At 39.7% G+C, this 18,059-nt stretch overlaps 1 protein-coding gene across 1 annotated transcript in view; it reads left to right on the top strand.

Moving 5' to 3' along the window:
* The window catches only part of LOC133386222 (protocadherin-9-like), a 720,712-nt gene extending 703,223 nt beyond the window's left edge, over nt 1-17,489 (top strand). The window contains exon 5 of the mRNA XM_061629963.1: nt 15,165-17,489. Coding sequence (XP_061485947.1) covers nt 15,165-15,538 — 374 coding nt within the window. The 3' untranslated portion in view covers nt 15,539-17,489. The remainder of the gene's footprint in view (nt 1-15,164) is intronic.
* The last annotated feature ends 570 nt before the right edge of the window (nt 17,490-18,059 follow it).

Here is an 18,059-nt window from a genome sequence, read left to right as displayed (position 1 = left end):
ATCTTGGTGCCTATCAGGAGCACCAGTCACAGGATCTCTTTAAGAGTACTCAGACTTACATTAGAATTAGAAGATTTGTTTATGGCTGATGTATTCCAGACACCCTCCAGTTGTTGTCACTTTAATAATCTTCAGCCCCTCCAAGCCTCCAGTTTCAGGCATAAGCCCTAGAAAGAGGAATTTATTCACACCCACACATCCTCTGCATGTTATCATAACATAGACCACTCATCATTGGTGGCCTTGAGGTGACTAGCTGGATTCGTCGTAGTACATTCAAGCAATGTAACAGACACTGCACTTTGTTTTGCAAACAAGATGGAGAAAGTTATAAACATCCCTGACTTTATCTCAAACACTATTTCTGACACTTTCAGTACTAACAGCAGTTAACAGCATTTCTTATATATGTATTGAAGATACAACTGTAAATGTGAATCAGTGATAAAATAATATTTATAGTGAATGCATAAGAGTAGAAGCATATAGAAATATTCCAATAGCAGTATCAATAATAAATGACATGAATCTATAAGTGCATGCAGCTCACTGGGTGACCTTGGGCCAGTTGCTGCCTCTCAGCCTAACCTACCTCACAGGGTTGTTGTGAGGATAAACTGGAGAGGGGGAAAACATGTAGACCACTTTGAGCTCCTTGGAGGAAAGGTAGTATATCAATGTAAATACTACTAATACTAATACTAATACTAATAATAATTCATGTCAATGTCACCCTATAAGGCTAGTGGGCTGTGTTTGGTTCAGTGCATCACAAGCTATAGTTTTTAAAAAATGAACCTAACAGCCAGACAACAAAGTAAGGATGAGAAATGGTCACTGATCAGGATTACAAGCAAATGCAGTTTACAGCTTGGCTAGAGTTGCTGCCTTTGGCCTCCTGCATCACACGTTACACAGGTCTAACTTTGTCACAAGGGAGCAATGAAAATAATTCCTGCCCTTTGTCGGAGAGATATTACTTTATTATTTATTTTTATTTATTGGCCAGGATCCAAAGACCATGTGACCAGTTTCATTAGCTCAAGAAGGTTTTTAATTGGGCAGCTGACCCTCCCCATGACAAACTGTTAAAAAAAAAGACCCTTAAAGGAGCTTCACGGTCATTTTGTGAGATGGTATGGGAACCAGCTACTCAAAAGTCAAAGTCAAAAGTACCACTGCATGACAGACTATAGTGCAAGCTCATATTAAGAATCTAACAGTGCAATCCTATGCATGTCTAGAAGGAAGTCTCACTGAGTTTATGTAGGAAAGGCCAAGCCTGTGCAAACAGGCACTGAGCGGGAAGAGCAAACCATTTCTTGTGGATTATGGATTTTTTGAAGGGGATGTTAATGGAATATTTACTGAAGCCTTTTGTGGGTATCATGGGAGGAAGGTGCCCGTTGGCACTAGGTTGGTGATCCATGGCCTAAGTAATAAAACTTTTGCTTTGTTGTTCATAGGAAGAAATGGATTTCTGCCAGTATGTAAGGGTAAGAAGCAGACATTTTGTACTGTTCTAGTATTTCCCCTCTCATATATAACCTTTTTCTTTAGAATGTGTCCTGGGCTGTAGAAGACACTGGGTTGCATTCAGCTAAGTCCTACTCAGAATAAACCCATTAATATTAAAGAACCTAAGTTAATCATGTAAACTTCAATGGTACTTTGAGAAGGAGTAGCATTGAATACCAACCAATGTGCCACCTAGAGCAAGGCTGTTGCATCCTCCTCTTCACACACCCATTCACCAAACACTTCAAGCTGTGTTGTCGTCATCATTTTACCACAGCAGCAGCATGTTTCTTTCTGAGGAGCACAGGGACCTTCCTAAGAGTGAGGCATTGTGGGTGAGATGGCCCCAAGGAACACTTGCATGGCCACTGCTTTACCAGCACAGTGACAAATACACAGTGGCAAATTGCTGCCCTTGGCTCTTTCTGTGAGGAAGGGCAGGATATTGTACTACTACTACTACTACTGATAATAATAATAATAATAATACAGTTTAAAGGTTCACAGTACTAAGCTGTGAAACAAAATTGTGAAATTTTAAGCAGGCACTCTTTGGAGTTACTTAACACACAATGCTTCACAATGAAGGGAGGGCATCCAGTGATGGTGATGCTGGTGGTGGCAAGAGACGGCAATGGAACACAATGCTGGTAGATGGCCCTATGGGTGCCCAGGTAAACTAAGAGATGGGCTGGTGTGCATAGTCCACCATCCCTCCCAATCTGCCACCTGAGACAAGGATCTCACCATGGCTAATAAGAGAGTTGGGCCTGAGGGTGTACAATGTACATCTAATGTGGAATTAATATGGATAGTATGAGGTAGTCTGATCTGGAACTGAATATGTATAAAACTGGAGAGAAGGGAGTAAAGATTTTCTTTAACAGAAATGGAAACTCAATGAAGGTCCAACATGTTATGAGGAAAGTTGGGTGTGCATGATTGAAGCTATGGGCACGCTAGTTCCTTTTAAAGCAGAGAGACCATTTTGTCTGGGTGTGGTTTGAAATGAATCTACACTGGGCTGCACACATCTTTATTGTTCGATGGAATGCACCCAGCCCCACTGCTTGATGTCAGAGCTGTTCGGACCAGCTGCCATAAAGTGTTTACATTGAACACACTTCTGAGTCACAATGGGTTGATCAACCAAGCAGTTTTCAAGTTGGTGTTAAACTGACTTGAAGAGAAAACTCATCCAATCTCAGTAAATCTAGATTTTGGATTAAAAAGACGAGGGGGATGAAGAATGTCGTATGTACCCAGATGAAAAAACAGAGGTGGAGAAGCAATGAGCCAGTAGAACCACAGGTGTGTCTTCAGCTTCAGTCAAGTTCAATACGTATCAAGTTGGCAGAGCTTGGAAAAGTTACTTTTTTGAACTACAACTCCCATCAGCCCAATCTAGTGGCCATGCTGGCTGGGGCTGATGGGAGTTGTAGTTCAAAAAAGTAACTTTTCCAAGCTCTGCTAGTTGGTATGTTATAACTTGATTGAGGATGATGGATTGATGATCAAATTTCTTGGGGCTATAGCGTTTCAGTGCAAGGTAGCTTGATAACCCTAGCCATCCTAACAAATGACAAAATGAATTACACCACACATCTGTGTCAGATACGGCAAAATAGTTTTCTGTACCCAGGCAAGTGGTGAGGAGAAATGTTCCCACACGGTGGTTGCAACTGTATGAACTAAATGCCTCACTGTATCCAAACTGTACCTCCTCATACTTAGCAACAAAAAATATCTTAGAGTAGGATTTATTTTAGGGAGGGAGGGGGATAATGATGAGGTCCTCACTCTTCCAGAGTCAGTTCTCTACCCTTTGAGCAAAAGGCCTTTGAAGCAGGAGGTTGAAATGCAGTCGGTCAGCTTGCCAGAAGCTACTCACTAATTGTGCCAGTGAGTTAATCAATGGAGTAAGAGTTTCGCTTCTGGGTATAATAAAATGAGATAAAAGACCACTCAGAATTTCCACCATTAGGAGACAGCCAGCACTTGACTGGCATAGATTACTCTCTTGTCTTCCACCTGCCTGCTTTTGAGGCAACATGAATGTGCGTCTGCCTGACAGCTATTAACAGAATAAAAACACAACAACAAAAGGCATTATTTTTGAGCACAATCAGATATAAATATTTACAAAGGCAATTTTAAGGAGTTCTTGCTGTGTTTGCCTTCAAAATATTTAAATTTGGGGACAGATGGCTTGTACAATTTTATCAGCACTTGCGTCATTATATATTCAAGCAGCCAAGACTGATAACCAGATTTATCCTGGATTGTTTGAAGAACAAATAATTTGGGATTTGGGAGGGGGGAGGATGTGAAAGGGAGAGAGAATCCATGAAATACTTGAGCCTGAGAGGGAAAAAAGAACCTCGATATGGAGATTTCAGTGATGTTTTATGGAGGAAAAGGAAACAACTTAATGTAATTATTAAATTAAAGCAGCAGAAGCTACTTTGAAAGTGGTGTCATTGTATGCAGCAATGAAACAACTTCAGAAAATTGGGAGAAAGCCATTGTTTGATGATGGGGAAGAGATAATTGCCATTAGGTCAACATTATGCTGTCATTATTTTTTTTTGCAAGGGATTATATATATATATATAAGAGGCTGTATGCATTCTATGAAGCCACCTTTCCCATCTTACTTAGCCCATTCATGATCATAATTTATCCCTTTGTCCTACAGTCCTGACCAGAAGAAACGACTTGAGATGGATTGAGCTGTAGAAATAGGCAGAGTAATTAGAATAGAATAGAACTGATGAAGACAAGACTTAGGAGTCCCATCCTGGATGAAAACGGCCATAACTCAGTTGTAAAGCATATGCTTTTGCCTATAGAAGGTCTTCGCTTCAGTCTTTGATACCATCACTTAAAAAGTCTCTGGTAGAAAGACTGGGATAGACTCTTGCCTGAGACTTTGGAGAGACACTGTCAGTAGGTCGAACTGGGCACGATGGGCCAGTGTTCTGGCTTTGTATACAGCAGGCTCATATGTGCATGCTAGTCCTCTTATCTCCGGTGAAGCTTGTGTTGGAGTAACTGAGAAACAGGTTCCTTTTCCACAAGACCCTTGCAATGTTGGAGAGGATTCAGAATTATGCTTTAGGGCAGAGTCTCAGTTCACTTTGCATTGTATTGCATTGTTGGGGGAATCAGTAGTGATTTCCCATCGCTACCAGAGTGGGTGAAGTGTTTGTATAGAGGGTTTCCATTGCATGGGATCTAGGAAGTTTTCCCTGATGTTCAGTCAAAATTTGGCTTCCTGTAATGCCCATTATTCTGTATTCTGCACTGTGGGATGATCGAGAAGAGATCCTGGCCCTCCTTTGTGTGACAGTAATGCACAATTAGCACTAACCAAGTCTAGCACTAATACAGTGCTAGCAAATAAATGTTTTTGTTATTATCTAGATGTACCCGATGTTATAGTCGAAGTGGGGTGGGGTAAGGGAGAGTGAAGAAAAATATACATCTGTTTAAAATGAGTTGCTCCAGCACATCTCTGAAAATATGTGCAGATAATGCATTTCATCACCAAGAACATGCATTTAAATCGGGCTTCTGACAAACATTTCCAAAGCACCATATAAACTTTATCGACTCATCAGCTAGAAAAGCTTGCATACACCCTACACCAAAATTAAGTGCGTTAAGTATCTCAGGGACTGTTACAGAGGAAAGCAAACTAAATGAGAAATAAATCTCTCCGCCACCAATCTGACATGGCTTAAAGGGCCACAAGCCTATTTTCATTCTGACTAAAAATGACTTATTACTCATTTAAAACCCAACCAAAATAGATGTTAGCTGTGCTTCAACTTGACTTTAGTTTGTTTAGCTTCAGGATGAGGACTTGAAACATTGAAGTTTGGTGCTGAGGCTTTCCATTCATTTCATTGAAAGCTGGAAGCACTGAGACGGAGCTGTTTCTGTTTTCTGAAATGTGTCAGTCCACAGTGAATGAAGGTTGTGGGTTTTTTCCTTCCCTCTTCATTGTGCACTGGAAGATTTAATCCCTGCCAAACCATTCCCTTTTGGGTCAGCAAGATAGGATTGCATTATTGTGTGGGGAGAAAAAAATGAGAAAACCTAATTAAACGTAAATTGCTGGTGTCAGCCGAAAAGAAAATAATCAGCATTTAACCTATAGATTAACCTTTTGAAATGTTAACAATATGCTGGAAATACTCCCTTTTACTAGCTGTTTCCCCCCCTTCTTCCATGAAATACCTACATCACTTTGATTATATAGCAGTGAAGACTGCAAAGGCGCATAGAAAGGCCAGGAGGGGACTGAGTTATAAAATAAAGAAATGTTTTTTCCACTAAACTCTAGGGATTCAGATGGAAAGCTCAGGATTTGATGCCCTCTGAAAAACCCATGAAGCTTCTGGTACCAAATGTGTATATATTTTTATGGTATTCCATTTAATTTATTTCAGCCAACACCTAGTGTATGCCATGGGTTTAAGGCAAGTGAATTGTCTGAATAAAAAGAGAAGAAAAAAAATATAACTCAAAATTGAAAAAAAACTGTATAAAATGTATGAGCTAAAATAACAGACCTATTTATCTTGCCAGCTTCTTTAATAGATAAATATATAAGATTTCTGGAATATTCAGGCTGCAGTCCTGTCCTTACTTACCTGGGAAGAAGGCCTGCTGAACTCAATGGAATTTACTTTGAGTAGTCAAAAAGAGGAGGGTTGCACTGCTGGTGTAATATCGTGGCTAAGAATGTGATGAGATATTGTGCCTTTAATAAGAAGCATCCTTTCAGGGTCTTGTTATGAAATAGTGCCATGGCAGAAATTATACCAAGGCACCAAGGCCTTTCCCTCCTTCCCCCCAAAAGGAAGACATGAAATAGAGCACCACAAAATAAGTTATGTGGTATCATAGAGATTAACATTATGGTACAAGATTTCGTGGACTACAAAAAGTGCTGTTGAGCATGTGCAACTGCAGATTTTAAGCTCACTTAACACAGCATTGGTTTTCTTACTTCTAATCTTGGGCTGTTTATTCAACTCTCAGTATAACGTACCTCACATGCCTGTTGGGAAGATATAGTAGGTAGATAAAAATGGCTATAAAAGGGGACTTAGTGTTTGTATCACAGGCATCAACTTTTGATTATTTTAACCAGAGTGATGCATCTTTGTACTATAAAAGGCCATGTTTTTCTGTGCTCCCCATATTGTTTCACCAAAGCGTCAACCAGTCGTAATCTAACCTGACTATTGCAAGTTTTAGATGCATAAGTCTTACTTGTGTTCATCTGAGTCTATTCCCAGGTTAGTGAAGGGATTGAGGAGTTACCTTGTACCTGTAGCCAATGGGGATGGGAGTCTACTGGAAAGCAGAATGATCTGCTTTCATTTTTAAAAATTATCTTCCCCCATTTCCCCCCTCTTTTATTTTTACAGGTAAAATTGTAAGGGAAAAGATCAAACATGCTTCAAATCTTGTTGCAACTTGCAGCATCAACACAAGCTTCCCTGATAAATTCTTCTAGTATTTCTGAAATAATTTTGGCTACCCCAAAAATCTGATGGTTTTCCTGAGAAGAAAATTCTAAATGTGGTTCTTATTTCCCTTTACCTGACTTTTAGGTGGCAACTCTGAATATCACATGGTGCACTTGCTAACTTTTAAAAAAATATGTCTCATTTTCCTGGGCTTGTAGGTGGGCCAGGCGCTCTTCCTCTCAGTTTCCATCCTTTACAAACAATCTTTTTTTTTTTTTGGCTGATGTGACAGTGATCAGGGCAACCTTTTCTGTTCTTTATTCTTCTCTCATTTGTGCTGCCCTTTAAAGTTCCTTTGACTACAGCCTTTCTGAGTATCAGTTAACTTTGTGCTCTAACTAAATCAGTAAATTCCTTCCTATCACCTTCCTGTCACTTGACTTTAATCAAGAAACAATTGACTGTCTGTACACAGGGTAAAGAAAGCAACTTTGTTTCTTTAGGAACAACAGGAAGATCACCCTTAAGGAACTGTCCTTTGCTGTTGATAATTTGTAATTGAAATAGTCATATATTTGGGATGTCATTGTCAAAGAATTGTCCCCCTGGGGTCTCTTGCCCTCAGCACCCCAAGGGGAGTTCTTTGTTTCTGAGAACAGTCCCAACCCTTTGGGTTTCTGCTTCTCAGGCAAACTAACCCTCCTTCAGGATTAAATCTATGGTAGAACTGCCACCACCCCTCTTTCTAGCTCCCTTCTCTGAGAAAGGGGATCTCAGAGAGCTATGTGAGTTCTAAGGGTATTAACCCACATTAATCAACAGTACTCAGTAGCGTCCATCGGTCAAAGACTGGATTTAGAATAATTAGTTTCAAGCAATACACACCAATTACAAAAGGGTAGTTTATTTAAAAGAAAAGTATATATAAAAAAGAGAGCAGCAGATGCTTCCTCAAAGCTAGTCGCCCTCAGCAGGGCTACAAGAGATACATTGGCATAACAAAGGTGCGAGATTCAATACAGACCAAAAAACATAACAAAGAGCTTGCTAAGCTATGATCCTATACTCACATTAGAATAGCCTGGTCTCCAATGGCTTTTCCCAGTAAACTTCAGTGAGTTGAGATAGATGGAAATAGGAAACAACAACTGAAAGAACATCCTTCATTTTTATGGAGTTTAACGGTTAACAAGGAGGGGGGCAATTAGCCCTATTCCGCCCCTGCCGTGATCAGTTTCTTTAAAGATAAGGGGGCCTGACAGCTCCACCCAGGGGTCCTGATCTACAACACCCTCTCTTCCTGACTTTTGAACTCAGGAAGAAGATAAGAGATAACAGCTAAGGTTCTTCTTTCAATGTTGCAAATTGTCTGTCTGGCGCTGAGCCATGGATCTCCCTCAGTAGGGTGTCCCAGGGATCCACAGGCTCCCAGAATTCTCTCTGGTAGACCCATTTCAGCTTGACCAAAGTTAGCTGTTCTTGACAGTCATGACTGAGTTTATTGATAGCATTGAAAAACTCAGGGCTAGATAGGGTTGCCAGGTCTCCGTTTTTTTGCCCAGAGACTCTGGATTTTTGGGATCCTCTCTGGGTCTCAGGGTGAGTTACCTTAATCTCTGGACTCTTACCTTTCTTTAAAAAAAGTTTCTAGGCGATCTGGTTCATGATATATACACCAAAACATCAGCAACCCCCTTTCCTCAACTTCTGTTTAATGAGCTCATAGCTCGCTGCTCTAAGCCCACCCTTTCAGGTTTGTAGCCAATAAGTGAAGTCAGAGTTATGATTGGTTGACCTCCAGGCAATAGTAAGACCTCACTGCAAGGCCAGAAAACTGTTGTTCTTTTCCTTCTTATCTGAAAATCTCATAAATTGAGTAAGTATATAGTTTTTAGTGTTTTTCTCTCTTGTGTGCAAGAGTCAACCAAGCGAAATTTTCCTGGGCTGCTGAAGAGGGCAGTGGTTTGGAAACCTTTCCAATATGAAGCTTTAAACCAATACTCACTTTTCTGGGAATAAAGCTGCAATGCTAATCCCACATATCCAGAGTAAACCCCATTAAATTCAATGGGACTTACTTTTGAGTAGACATGGTTAAGATTGTGCAGTAAATTAATGAGACTTTTGAATGAGCATAGCAAAGAATTGTGTTTGTGTAGTAAATCTTTCTCTTCCCCTACAATCCTATTTTTTAAAGCAATTAGGCAGGGTTTACATAGAATCACTGCTCTTATTATGTAGGAAACTAATACTGATTTTTTTAAAAAAATGTTCTGCAATTACCAACTGGTTTTGACAATAAACAATTATATGGGGTGAATGTATTTTTACATCTCCAGTGTATGTGGTATATGGAGTCTTTCCAACAACCCTATGACGTATGGTTGCCAATTGGAAACCAAATCAGCTCACAGTAAGAAATAAAATCCAATAACCATAAAAAATATAAACAGTGGCAAAACAGCTTAAAGTGGCACAATTTTGAATTTTGGGTTGGGTGAGTAAAGTACATGCCTGTTTGAGTAAGCCCCATTGAATACATTGCAACTTGCTTCTGAGAAAACATGCATAGGATTGCACTATAAATATCTTTGTTGTTATGTGCCTTCAAGTCGATAATGATTTATGACGACCCTATGAATTAGCAACCTCCAACAGCATCTGTCATGAACCACCCTGTTCAGATCTTGTAAGTTCAGCTCTGTGGCTTCCTTTATGAAATCAAGCCATCTCTTGTTTGGTCTTCCTCTTTTTCTACTCCTTTCTGTTTTCCACAGCATTATTGTCTTTTCTAGTGAATCATGTCTTCTCATGATGTGTCCAAAGTATGATAACCTCAGTTTCATCATTTTAGCTTCTAGTGATAGTTCTGGTTTAATTTCTTCTAACACCCAATTATTTGTCTTTTTTGCGGTCCATGGTATGCGTAAAGCTCTCCTCCAACACCACATTTCAAATGAGTTGATTTTTCTCTTACCCGCTTTTTTCACTGTCCAACCTTCACATCCGTACATAGAGATTGGGAATACCATGGTCTGAATGATCCTGACTTTAGTGTTCAATGATACATCTTTGCATTTGAGGATCTTTTCTAGTTCTGTCACAGCTGCCGTCCCCAGTCCTAGCCTTCTTCTGATTTCTTGACTGTTGTCTCCATTTTGGTTAATGACTGTGCAAGGTATTGATTCTTGACAAGTTCAGTGTCCTCATTGTCAACTTGAAATTTACATAAATCTTCTGTTGTCATTACTTTAGCCTTCTTGACATTCCGCTGTAGTCCTGCTTTTGTGCTTTCCTCTTTAACTTTCATCAGCATTCATTTCAAATCATTACTGGTTTCTGCTAGTAGTATGGTATCATCTGCATATTTTAAATTATTGATATTTCTCCTTTCAGTTTTCACACCTCCTTCATCTTGGTCCAATCCCACTTTCCATATGATATGTTCTGCGTACAGATTAAACAAATAGGGTGATAACCTACACCCCTGTATCACACCCTTTCTAATTGGGGAACCAATCGGTTTCTCAATATTCTGTCCTTACAGTAGCCTCTTGTGCAGAGTATAGGGTGCACATCAGGACAATCAGATCCTGTGGCACCCCCATTTCTTTTAAAGCATTCCATAGTTTTTCATGATCTACACAGTCAAAGGCTTTGCTGTAATCTATAAAGCACAGGGTGATTTTCTTCTGAAATTCCTTGCTCCGTTCCATTATCCAACATTATCCAACATATGTTTGCGATTTGGAATTGGGATATATATATTGAATGCTACCAGTCTGCGGGCCATTGTTTATTATTCCATATTTCTTGGCAAATGTTTGTCAAAATTTGGACAGAGTCAGTCTCAGTAGCTTGTAGCAACTCTATTGGTATGCCACCTGTTCCTGGTGATTTGTTTCTTCCTAGTATTTCAAGAGCAGCTTTTACCTCGCATTGTAAAATTTCTGGTTCTTCATCATATGGTTCCTCCGTGAATGAATCTGTCATCCTTGCATCTCTTTTATAGAGTTCTGCTTCCATCTTCCTTTTGTTTCATCTCAGTCAGTCAGTGTGTTCCCCTGCTAATTATTCAACATCCCTACTCTTGGTTTAAATTTCCCTTTAATTTAATCTTTTGGAATAGGGCTCTTGTTCTTCCCTTTTTGTTGTCTTCTTCTATTTCTATACAATAACTATCATATTAGTTTTCTTTGTCTCTACATACTAGTCACTGTATTGTTGCATTTAGGGTTCTGACCGTGTTTCTATCTCCATTTGCTTTTGCTTTCCTTCTCTCTTTGCTTTCCTTCTCTCTTTAACCATTTTAAGAATTTCTTCAGTCATCCATTGAGGTCTTTCTCTCTTTTTAACTAGAGGTATTGTCTTTTTGCATTCTTCCCTGATCATGTCTCTGACCTCATTCCATAGTTTTTCTGGTTCTCTGTCAACTAAGTTTAAAGCCTCAAATCTTTATATTCTTCTGGGATGTTATTTAAACTGTATTTTGTCATTGTGATTGCTCTGTTCTTCTTCTTTGGCTTTACTGTGATTTTCGATATGACCAGTTCATGATCTGTACCACAGTCTGCTCCTGGTCTTGTTTTTGCAGAAAGTATGGAACTTCTCCATCTTCTGTTGCCAATTATATAATCAATTTGATTCCTATATTGACCATCTGGTGATGTCCATGTCTACAGTCGTCTTTTAGGTTGCTCAAAAATGTGTTTGCAAGAAACAAATTATTGGCTTCACAGAACTCAATAAGTCTTTCTCCTGCTTCATTTCTGTCTCCTAAGCCACATTTTCCCACAATTCCTAATTCTTCTATGTTCCCTACTTTTGCATTCCAGTCCCCCATGATTATCATCATATCTTGTTTTGGTGTGTGATCAATTTCCTCCTGTACTTCTGCGTAACATGTCTCCTTCTTCTTCTGTATTTGCCGTTGGAGCGTAGACTTGGATGATGGTTATGTTAATAGGTTTCCCAGTTCATCTCATTGATATCACTCGCTCAGACCTTGCGTTGTAGCTCCTAATTGCTTTTACTACATCACTTCTCACTATTAAAGCAACCCCGCTTCTTCTTGATTTCTCATTTCCTGCATAAAATATTTTGTAGTTGCCTAACTGGAAATGTCCCATTCCCATCCATTTTAATTCACTCACGCCAAGTATTGTAATGTTCATGTGTTCCATTTCTTCCTTGACAATTTCTAACTTTCCCTGGTTCATGCTTCTCACATTTCATGTTCCTATTGTGTGCGTCGTACAACTCCAGACTCTGCTTTCACATCTGTGTGCATCAGCCTCTGGGTTTCCTTTTGGTTTTGACCCAGCTGCATAATTAGTCACAGCGCTACTCGTACTTGTCAATTGTTCTTCCCCAGTAGCTCGGTGAGTGCCTTCTGACCTGGGGGTCTCATCTTCCAGCACTATCTCATGTTGCATTTTGGATACTCTGTTCATAGGGTTTTCGTGGTAAGAGGTATTCAGAGGTGGTTTACCATTGCCTTCCTCTGAGTTTGGATGCCTCTTAGTCTGGTGTCTCAGCTTTGACCATTATTCCTTGGGTGCCCCTGCTAGGAGTCTATCCTCTTGTTCTAGACTCCTGACGGCATTGGTTTCAGATTCTTCAACACTCTCAAAGTCCCTCACCACATTAAGGTGTGCATCCTAAAGGGGGCCAGAAGCAAATAGGCTAGATTAAGTGTTCTCTACGCAGGCTCCATCTTTTGGCTAAGATTTCTTTCTGAAGTTCCAATCAGACAAATGTTTTTGTTTGAATGGTATGCTCCAAGTAACTGTGGTTGATGGTAAATATGTGGTTGATATACTTGATGGTAAATCCAGGTGCATTAATGGAGATATGGTTCTGACAGTTCCAAGCAAGAGGGACAGGGTTGGTAAGGATGTGAATCAAATTTGGTGAGGTTTGCATTTTAATCCTAATCTAGAGAATTTGCACTTCCTGAAACAATATAAACTAAAGTGCAGCTATCCTTTAAAATTTGTATGTCTCTGAATTTTCCAGTGCAGTTCTCCAATAAAAAGTGTTTAAAATACATATATTCCATTTGTATGAAGAAGACATATATTAGTAAAAACAACATAAAATGAATTTTATTAGGGAAAATTGCTTGCAAAAATGTGAACATTAGGCAAATATGCATGCAAAAGTGACTACTAGGAACAATGTCCTCCAAAATGCTGTCAATTTTTTGTGAGGTTTCACAAACTGCTGCAGAAATTTGGAAAACTAAGTTTAAGATTGGAAAAATGAGACATGGAGAGAAACCAATAGTGACAAATTTGCTTACCTCTAAGGGTGAGTGACATTGTCTCCATGCTGATATGGACCTCCTATGCCAGAGGTGGCAAACATTTTTCAGGACTGAGGGCAGCATTGACCCAATTGTTTGATAACTCAGTTCGGTTGTTTCACAGCAAACCCAAAGATTGCATGTTACTATTTTATCTGAATATTTAGGAATGACATTATTTCAATAGCTTTTATTTTAGATATGATTAAAATCTACTATAGCATTGCCAATGGGAATCAAGAGATGGACACCATACTGGATTTAAATAGGCCAAAACTTTATTTTCTTCAATAACTTTCAAACTTCTAACAAAAACCAAACCAGACCAATGATGAGGACAGTAAGCTAACCTGTCTGTACACCCATGAGATTTAGCTTGGCTGTTCCACCAGCCACCAGATCAGTCTGAGCCACCAGATCAGTCCTGAGGCATCATTTTTTTTGGCAACCCTAACCTACTTACAAAGATGAACAGGGTGTGTACCTAAGAGATGACATGACAGAAGTGTATAAAATTAGTCATGGTGTGGAGAAAGTGGAGAAAGGTTTTCTCCCTCTCATCCATTGAAACTGAACGTTGGAGGACTGTTGAATGTTGGAAGATTCAGGACAGACAAAAGACAGTACTTCTTCACACAACACATAGTTAAACTATGAAATTTGCTCCCACAAAAAATAGTGATGGCCACCTGCTTGGATGGCTTTAAAAAGGGATAAGGCAAATTTGGATAAGGTTATCAGTGGCTACTAGCCACAATGGCTGTGCTATGTCTCCATGGTCAGAGTACCAGTTGCTGGAAACTTCAAAGGGGAAGAACGCTGCTGGGTGCAGGGTCTTGCTTGTGGGCTTCTCATAGGTGTCGGATTAGCCATGGTGAGAACAGGTTGCTAGACTAGATGGGTCATTAGCTTGAACCAGCAGGCTCTTCTTGTGTTCTGCTGTCTCCCTCACAGAACAGCACCCTGGGGAAGGCAAAAAACATGCTCAGCTACAGCCAGTGAGGCAAAGCTTGAAGCAATTATTTTCTGACTCCCCAAAGAGTAACCAGCCACACTCAGGGCATCTGCTCACTTAAACTCATGAGATGAACAGTGGCCAAAACATTAGGCATCAGCCCTTCATGGATATGAAGGGTCCTTGTGGAGGTTGATTTTATTTATTTATAGTTTATAGTTTAAACCAGGAAGATATCAAGCTTTAATAGCTGAATTATTGCAATGTGCTATATGGAGGGCTGCTGCAATGTGCTGTCTGGAAACTGCTGAAGGTGCATATGGCCACAATTAGAGGCTCCTATCTAGAGTTCAGCGGAGTGATCATATAACTTTCACCTGGAGGAAGCTGCTTTGGGTTACCAATATGTTCAAGATCAGTTCAAAGTGCTCATATTGAATGCTAGTTCCCACCCTGATTTTCACAATACTTGCTTTAAGAGGACACCTTACCTCCTCTTCCCATGGAGGCAGCTATAAGATCTCAAGAAATCTAAGTAATGTTTAGTCACTGGAACTCCTTCCCCAAGAAGCCTGTCTGGCCAGCCCCCTTCCAGTTTTTTTGGAGATTTGTACAATCCTTCCTATTTTGAAGGGTCTTTGTGGTTTCTAGTTGAAGAAGAATTAAATAGACTGTTGTAAAATATTTTATATGACTTCTTAGTGTGTGATGTTGTTTTTATTGTGTTATTATTGGTTGTAAGTTGTTTGCAGAGCTGAATAAACTAGTCAGGTGAGGAATTTATATTTTAAATGAATAAGTAATACATTTTTATATACAAAAAGCTAACCACCCCTTTCTCTCTTTTTTCTACACCCTGCCCCTTCTGTGTTCTGCCTGTGCCTGCATCTCACCACAGATGGACCTCTTGGCCCTCGAGGATTAGCCGAAGCTACTGAAATGTGCACTCAAGAATGCCTGGTCCTGGGTCACTCAGACAACTGTTGGATGCCTCCCACTTTGGGTTCATACCAGCAGCCAAAGTCTCCACTCTCCACCTTTGCACCTCAGAAGGAATGGGTTAAGAAAGACAAACTGGTGAATGGACATACATTGACAAGAACCTGGAAAGAAGACAGCAACAGAAACCAGTTCAGTGACCGAAAGCAGTTCGGCTCAGGTGAAGGTCATTTCAACCCTGGCAATCACATGACTGACATTCCTTTGGCTAACTTGAAATCCTTTAAGCAAGCATCAGGACCAGTGGAAAGTCCAAAGGAGAACCAGCTATAAGGAATGCCTTCTTTGGAACAGTGACTTTAGCCTAGTTAGACTTGCTAATACTGTGTGTGTGTGTGTCAGAGCTTTATGTACTGAGTAGACCTCTAGAACTATGCGTCACATAGCAGAGATATGCATAACTTTGTGGTAGCTCCATGGAACTGCAACACAAAACAGCATTTCTCCTAGTTGTGTGGTTTTGTTAAATAGAAATAATCAAACTCTTACAGAGAATCTCTCCAGTTTGCAAACAATCTTAATTTTTTCAATTTATTTGGGATAATGGGTGGGGATTTGTTCACGTTCCTTTGTTTTTTGACCCTGGACTGCTGCTGTGAACAGTGGAAGATACATATGGAGAGTGAGAGAAAGTGAGTGTGTGTGTGAGAAAAGGTGGATTGCAATTCTTAGAAAGCATATCCAATTAGGAAATTGTGTTATTGTTGCCATTGATCTTGTGCTGGGACTGCTATACTTGACATCTTTACTGAAACAAACAACTAAAATTACAAACATTAAACCTACTGTGCTATTAACGACGCTAGTGGACACTTGTTAAGTCAATCAGTGTTCAAGTACTTGTAAATAGAATCAATTATTAGTAACGACTTTTGTGTAATAACGTTCACCTAAAAAACCCCACTGTAGCATAATTCTGTGTTTCACAGTTGCTTTTTTTCTACTTTATTTCATTTGCTTCCTGTTGTTTTTTTACTATCATTTTGTTTCTTTTGGTGATGGTGCTTCTGTGTTGGTAGTCTGTCTGACACACAATGTTCCAAGGAACTCAAAACACTTGTGTTAAAAACTGAGGAAAAATGGGGGGGGGATATTTTACTTTACTATTAGTGCGATTAAAAAATTGCCAATTAAACCTATTTGCCAATTTTGAAAAAAAAATGTGCTTGAAGTAAGGGCTTTGAAATTTTAGCCAATTTATTTTTATTATTATTTTGATTTGCAAAGCAAAGGGAGAAAAACAGAACCTCAACCGTGATAGCAGCTGAATTGATGTTAGCTGTCATCACACCAGAGAATAATATTAATCAAAATTAGGTGGAGGATAAAGGGCACAATCAGCTGAGAAGTTCGACTGTATGAGCTCCACTGAACTGAATGGAAGGTGCCTGTGCCCATTTATTTCAATGGAACTTGTGCAGGAGAAATTCGTATTGTACCCAGCATTTTCATATCTACTGACTGTTTTTTTTTAAAAAATTGGGCTGTGTGTCTATACCTAAGACAGTTTGTATTGCTCAAATGGCAGCGGTTGTGTTGATCTTCATCTGCATTGATGTTGTAGTAACACAAGTGTTTTTAGATCATAGCCACAAAATATTTAATGTGTTGTGCCTTCATGATGTAACCAAGCATTCTCCTGGTAGGCTAGTTGGGGGAAATGAAAGGGTTCAGTTTCTAATTCTTGCTGTTTAACTGTTTGTTATCATAGTTGGTCAATGCCTGGCGGGTACCAGTGTTGTGTCACTTGACTCAAACTAGCAAAGTGACTCCTAATGTTAATAAGATCTAAATTGCACGTCTAATAAATCCTAATCTGAACATTCTTAGGCGTTTTTTTTCTTAAGGCATGACAGACAATTTAAACAAATAGCATGCAACATAGGGGGGGGGAGTCCTTAAAGAAAAAAAATAAAAAATATCTTATTCCACAGTTAAACATCAGTCTTAAAATAAACACACACACACAAAAATATTCCTCCACAATATACGAGCATAAAATGGGCTAGGGGTGCATTGCTTATTGCAGTACTTATGTCAGTTTGTGAGGGGTGTTTGATGACTTTGACCGAATAAATATCTAAACAGTTATCCTTGTTACTGCTTTGCCAGTTCAACGTTATTTACAATTATTCAGCTCTTGCAATAAATGTTCTGAATTCCTGATTGTCTTGTGGGAGTTCTTGGCCTAATGCCTTACTAAGGCTTACTAAGATTAAAAAGTCACTGTGCCACAGCTGGACGAAACTGGCATGAAGAGGAGAAATACTGACCTTAAGTGTGACAGCTAATGAAAATGATGTTGATGGGTAAGGCTATAGGGAAAGGCACTATTTAAAAGGAAGGTCCCGGCAGAACTAGCAGACCAAGGTCAAACTGAGCCTTTCTTTGGCTCTGGGAGAGCATTGTGGATGCCAAAGGGTGGGGTGTGGGTGCTATAAGCCTACCCACCTTCTGCAGCCTCCCTTCCTTTCTGTTCTTCTCTTTCTATTTGAACTTTCTCCCTGCCACTGTCCCGGTAGGGATGGAAGAGTTACTGTAGGCAGCCTAAGAGTGCTGTTGAACGGCATGTGTTACAGGGAAAAGCAGAGGTGGTGCCACAGTCATCAGTTTCCAAATTCATTTCCCCAGCCAATTATTGGCCACTTTGCCCTTAGTCAGTTTACATGGTATTTATTTATTAGACTTATACCCTGTCCTTCTTCCCAGTAGGAGCCCAGGTGTGTGAAATGTTGCCCCTTCCCATCAGAATTTTCTTGAACATTATAAATACAGGCATACCCTGCTTTAACGT

This window comes from Rhineura floridana, chromosome 5 (genome assembly GCF_030035675.1).
Source record: "Rhineura floridana isolate rRhiFlo1 chromosome 5, rRhiFlo1.hap2, whole genome shotgun sequence".
Lineage (NCBI taxonomy): Eukaryota > Metazoa > Chordata > Lepidosauria > Squamata > Rhineuridae > Rhineura > Rhineura floridana.
The sequence above is the reverse complement of the archived record's forward strand: the minus strand, read 5'-3'. Positions and strand labels throughout refer to the sequence as shown.